The following is a 4,848-nucleotide window of genomic DNA, read 5'->3' on the forward strand; positions in this document are numbered from 1 at the left end:
TTGATGTAACTTTCTGGCAAAGAGCCCATGTAGAAGCCTGGTGGCTGATGACGCGCTGATCCCCTCAGGTGCTGTGAGCTTCGCGGCATGTGCACACCTGCCAGGGTGGCTCTGCGGCGCATGCATGCGAATGGCAGTCAACAGCACGTCCACATACATTGCGACAGAACCCATTGATTTTCTCAAGTATCTCTTGGCCGAAAAATCCACTAACCATCCAAGATGCAGACCGCTATGCGTGCCACGAGCATGAATGCAGTGTTGGTTCGCTCAGGGGTGGCACGCCCAGCCGTCCTGCCCATGGGGCTTAAGAGGAGGACCCCAGGTGCCGTTTTAAGGACGTGTGCCGGCCCTGCACGCAAGCAGGTGAACCCGAGCGGTCGCGTTGATCTCCGGCAACGGCCAGGCTCAACGCGTCTCCCACGGTGATACGTTCGAGCGGCAGATTATGTATCGCTACTGCCATGAGTGAATGTGTCGGCCCAGTCCACGCGCCCACGCATGATAGTTTGCACGCCCGCCCCCGCATCATCGCTCACGCTGCTGCCCCGCAGCTGTCTGTGCGCGCCGACCTGTCCATCAGCGGCGACAGCCTGGGCAACAACGCGCCCGCCGTGCGCAACCTGGCGTGGGGAAGCTTCTGGGTGCAGCTGCCGCTGACGGTGGTGTCGGCGTCCATCCTGTTTTTCGCGAGCTTCGTCACAGCGCAGTCGGTGCGTGCACTTGGGTTGCTGGCGGCAGCCTCGCGGGGGCGGCAGCCTCGGGCGGCGCATTCTGTAGAGCATTCAAAAAGTGGTTCGTCAGTTAGACGGTAGCTGCAACAGCTCGGCATCTGCAGCCCTGACGGAGTGGATGGCGCCCCCGCTGATTATGGCACATGCTGCTGACGTCCTCTCCTGTGATGCCCAATGAACTCTCATGCGCGAGTGCGTACGCCCACAACAAGCCCATGCGCCCATAAGAAACACGTCCATCAACATGATACACAGTGTTTTTCACATAATCTCTCTCTCTCTCTCTTTCTCTCTCTCTCTCTCTCTCTCTCTCACACACACACACACACACACTCTGATACACACACACACAGACACACACTTACACATACACACACACACAACTCAACACACACACACAGCCTCCCGACATCAGCCGCATCTTCACGTTCCTGGGCATCGTGGCCTCCTTCATTTCCACATTCTTCGCACACGGCTTCCTGACACTGGCCCGCCAGGCCATTAACGAGGGCAAGGCCGTCAGGCGCAGCGCCCTCGTGCAGAACCTGGTGGGTAGCTGCCCCCGCGCACCCACTGCCTGCTGCAGACGGCGGGGAATCGCGCTTGATCCGCATGAGGCTGCAAGGCAGCATGCAGGGCGCATGGCTAGGCCGCGGGGCCGCGTTGCGATCGAGGTCGACTGTGCTTGGACGACAGAAGGGGCGGCTGGGGACCCCCGGGCCGGGCAGCTGGGCGCGGCTGCGCTGGCAGCTGGGACCAGCAGCCATGCGGTTCGCCCCTGCCGCCGGCAAGTGGCTCATGCACAGAGCAGGCCGTTCCTGCGGCTCTCGGCTCATCCAGACTTGAAACCCAGCTGCTCGTCCCCGTCCTCGCCCTCGCCTCTCTCTTCCCCCCCAATGTTGCCCCCAGGTGCGCAACACCAACATCAACCTGGCCGGCATCGGCGTGGTGCTGCTCGGCCTGCAGGCCTCGGGTGCGTCGCGCCGGCGACAGCGGCGCTTATTGACCTGTGGCGTGGCGTAATCACGCTGGGCTCCTTTGACCGCACCAGCGGCGGGCGAGCGGCCACTGTCCGGCAGGCCTGTGCCGAACGCCTCAGCATGCACACATACAACAGCGCTCCTCGCCAGCAGCTGTGGCCTCCTCACGCACCGTTCCCCCTCGCCCCTGCCGGCTGCCGCCTCTATCTCTCGGCCCCCTCGCCCCTGCCGGCTGCCGCCTCTATCTCTCGGCCCCCTCGCCCCTGCCGGCTGCCGCCTCTATCTCTCGGCCCCTTTGCACTTCAACCTCTGGATCACCTCCACCAGACCCTCCAACACTTTCCACAGACCCCTCGACAACAACTGAAGAGCACCCCCCCCCTGAACAGTCCTCGTTCCCCCTCCCCCTCAACCGCAGTGGGCACCCTGGTATCCAAGACCATGCTGGGCGCCGCCAACGCGCCCTACGCCACCCCGCAGCCGGGGGCCACCCTGGTCTCCCTGGACGTCTTCTCCCTCCAGGTCTGACCCGCCGAGCGCCACCGTCTTGCGAACCGCACTCCTGCACATGCTATCCCGCGCCGCAGCCCCAGGCCCCCGCCTCCACTTGCGCGCCGGCCGCCCTTTGCGCCTGGGGGCCTCCCACACAGGCTTTGTGTGTCGCGGTGCAGCCGGCCGTCCAGACACTTGCCCCTCGACGCCGCCCCCTCCCAATCGAATCCTCCCTGCAACGCCCCCCCTAACCGCCAACCTCAGGCGTCCACCAACGTCCTGTTGGCCCACTTTGTGTCCATCGTGTTCACAAACCTCATCCTCTCGCGGGTCAACAAGGCCACGGCCCAGGCTGCGTGAGCGCCCTGCCCCTGCTCATGAGCGAAAGTTTGGGGCCGCCGCAAACTGTTTGAGGGAGCGCCGCAAACAGTTTGCGGCGGCTGAGCGCGTCGTGAAGTTGAGGGGAGCAAGGCGCCTCGAGCGCGAGCCGCGCGGCTCAACCGGCGGCCTCTTGTTCCAGCCTCGGCGCGCCTGAGGCCGCGCCAGAGCGCCGCGCGTGGAAGCGTTGCCTTGCTGCACCCATTGCGTCTGTCTCGGCTGTCTGGTTGCTTCATAATCCGCCTCCGTACGACGTACTGCTTAGAAAGCATGGAAGCGGGTTACCAGAATGCCGTTGGCGTGGGGGGCCCTCCCTGACGCCGCCGGTCAAACACACGAGTGCCACCCATTTGACACACAATGACCGGTGCATCGCCATGCCCCTGGGTCATGCTTGCACACAGCACTCGCGGTGCCGTCGCCCAGCATTGCTGGCGGTGGCAATGCCGCGTCATGCATACAAACAGTGCTTACCCCATTACAGAACCGTGATCACCGTGTTACCCCTGAGAATGTCGGCAGCGTGGTCAAAAGGGGATGCGCCGCAGCTGCAGGCTCCGGCAGGGGCGAACTGCGGACTGTGCAGCTCTGCAGCGGGTCAGAGGCTTCGCAGCGCGCCTGAAGGGCACGCACGCCCCCGGCCGGCGGAGAAAGGGAGAGACACGCGTATGACGGGCGTGTCCTTGCAGGGCGGACGCAGGCGGTGGCGCCGCGCAAGGTGCAGGCGCGGCGTTTCGCCCTCTTGAGGTGCTGGCGGGGCCCAGGCGCACACCAGCATGCACAAAGCGGGCATGCCTTTAGCGCCGGCCGCATGAAACGCGGGCGCTGCATCACTAAGCTGGAGCGATGGACCCGGCGCAAGCTCGTGCTGCGTGCCGCTGACAGCTCAACACAAATTGTCGTGCGTGGCTGGCGCGGCTTGTAACAGGCATGGCGACTGTGCCGCAGCACCAGGCGCAGACCCTGCTCTAGATATCTGTAAGAGGGACGGCTGGTGCGGCCCCGCCGATGACTGTGGCTGGGCCCTGCGCTGCACCCTGGCTTCTACAATACAAACGACAACCCAGAACAGCGCAGCCGGCGGGGGCGACCCGCCAGCAGGGCAGCGCCGGGGCGCTCCGCGGCGCCCCCTGCCGGCCGCGGGCCGAAGCGGGCCGTGCAGCTGGCGGCCGCGTGTGCATATCTCTACTAAGACGAGAGTTTGACGGCGGCCCTGCCGGCGGGGTGCAGGGCCTGGGCGCGAAATCAGCTGCCGAGCAAGCCCTTCATTGACTCGTATGTGCCCCAACAGATCGCCGCCGCCGGCGCGTGGAACAGCACGCGCGGCCGCAGCCCCCGCCATGCGCCGGCGGCGCCCTCTTCGCTGATGATGCGCCGCAGGACGGGCAGCTGCGGGGCGGAGGGCGGGGGCGGGGCCGTGGGGGGTCCAGTGGGGTGCAAGAGGGGGCAACCGCTGGATGTGTTTGCGCAAGCATGGTTGCCCTCCTGGACGCTAGCTGTGTTCCCATCGCCACACCCACTTGGGTGCCGTCGCATCACACTCCCCTGGAGGCAGGAGCCCAGCGGCAGCCCCCAGAGTGCCCCCCAAAACAGCCGCTCTACCCTCTACCCCAAAGAACGACAGGCCGGCAGGGGCGAGCAGCCCAACCCGGCCACCCACCACCGCGCTCGTCCTGTAGCGCCGCGGCGACGCCACGCCCTCCGTCTGCAGCCGCGTCTTGACCACGTCCAGCGGCGTCGTCACCGCCGCCGCCGCGCCGCCCGCCAGGCCGCCGGCCACCAGCTGCACCGCCAAACCCTCCTCTGGCTCCCCCACCTCAATTGCCCCCAGCCCGCCACCCACCACGCCGCCGCTGCTGCCGCCGCAATCGCTGCTGCTGCCGCCGGTGGCGTCTGCGCCGCCCGCCGCCGCGCCGCCGGGGTGCCCCAGCAGGAAGGTCTTGGCCGACTCGTAGACCGAGAAGTGGACTGCGGTGTAGGGGATGTTCATGACAATGGTGGTCCTGGGGGGGGGGGAGGGGGGACGGAGGCAGCCATCGCATGAGATGGGTCACAGTGAGGGCAGCATGCGTGGGGAGGAGCATCCGGCGCCGGAGGCCGGGCGCGCCCGGGGCGCACACGCCTGCACGCGCGGCGAGCCGGAAATTCGGCCGATCCTGTCGCCGCCGCGCGGCCACCCTTAAATCCCCCCCCCCCACACACGCACACACTTGCCATGCCTCGTCGCCCACAAACCCATCCCTCCACACACGCACCCCTGCCAC

General features: G+C 66.4%; 2 protein-coding genes across 2 annotated transcripts in view; one reads left to right on the forward strand and one right to left on the reverse strand.

Moving 5' to 3' along the window:
- Positions 1 to 222: 222 nt before the first annotated feature.
- MNEG_11360 (hypothetical protein) lies at positions 223 to 2,566 on the forward strand (the record flags this gene model as incomplete). The annotated part of the gene is made up of 6 exons (XM_014040166.1): positions 223 to 264; positions 555 to 713; positions 1,136 to 1,282; positions 1,644 to 1,707; positions 2,133 to 2,236; positions 2,471 to 2,566. The coding sequence occupies 6 exons, from the start codon at positions 223 to 225 to the stop codon at positions 2,564 to 2,566; spliced, it is 612 nt and encodes a 203-aa protein (XP_013895620.1).
- A 1,263-nt stretch (positions 2,567 to 3,829) lies between these two features.
- The window catches only part of MNEG_11361 (Mitoferrin-1), a gene marked incomplete at both ends in the record, with an annotated part of 3,119 nt that continues 2,100 nt past the window's right edge, over positions 3,830 to 4,848 (reverse strand). The window contains 2 exons of the mRNA XM_014040167.1: positions 3,830 to 3,973; positions 4,245 to 4,587. Of these exons, the coding sequence (XP_013895621.1) occupies positions 3,830 to 3,973; positions 4,245 to 4,587 (487 nt within the window). The remainder of the gene's footprint in view (positions 3,974 to 4,244; positions 4,588 to 4,848) is intronic.

Source organism: Monoraphidium neglectum (assembly GCF_000611645.1).
Source record: "Monoraphidium neglectum strain SAG 48.87 unplaced genomic scaffold scaffold02708, whole genome shotgun sequence".
Taxonomy (NCBI): domain Eukaryota; kingdom Viridiplantae; phylum Chlorophyta; class Chlorophyceae; order Sphaeropleales; family Selenastraceae; genus Monoraphidium; species Monoraphidium neglectum.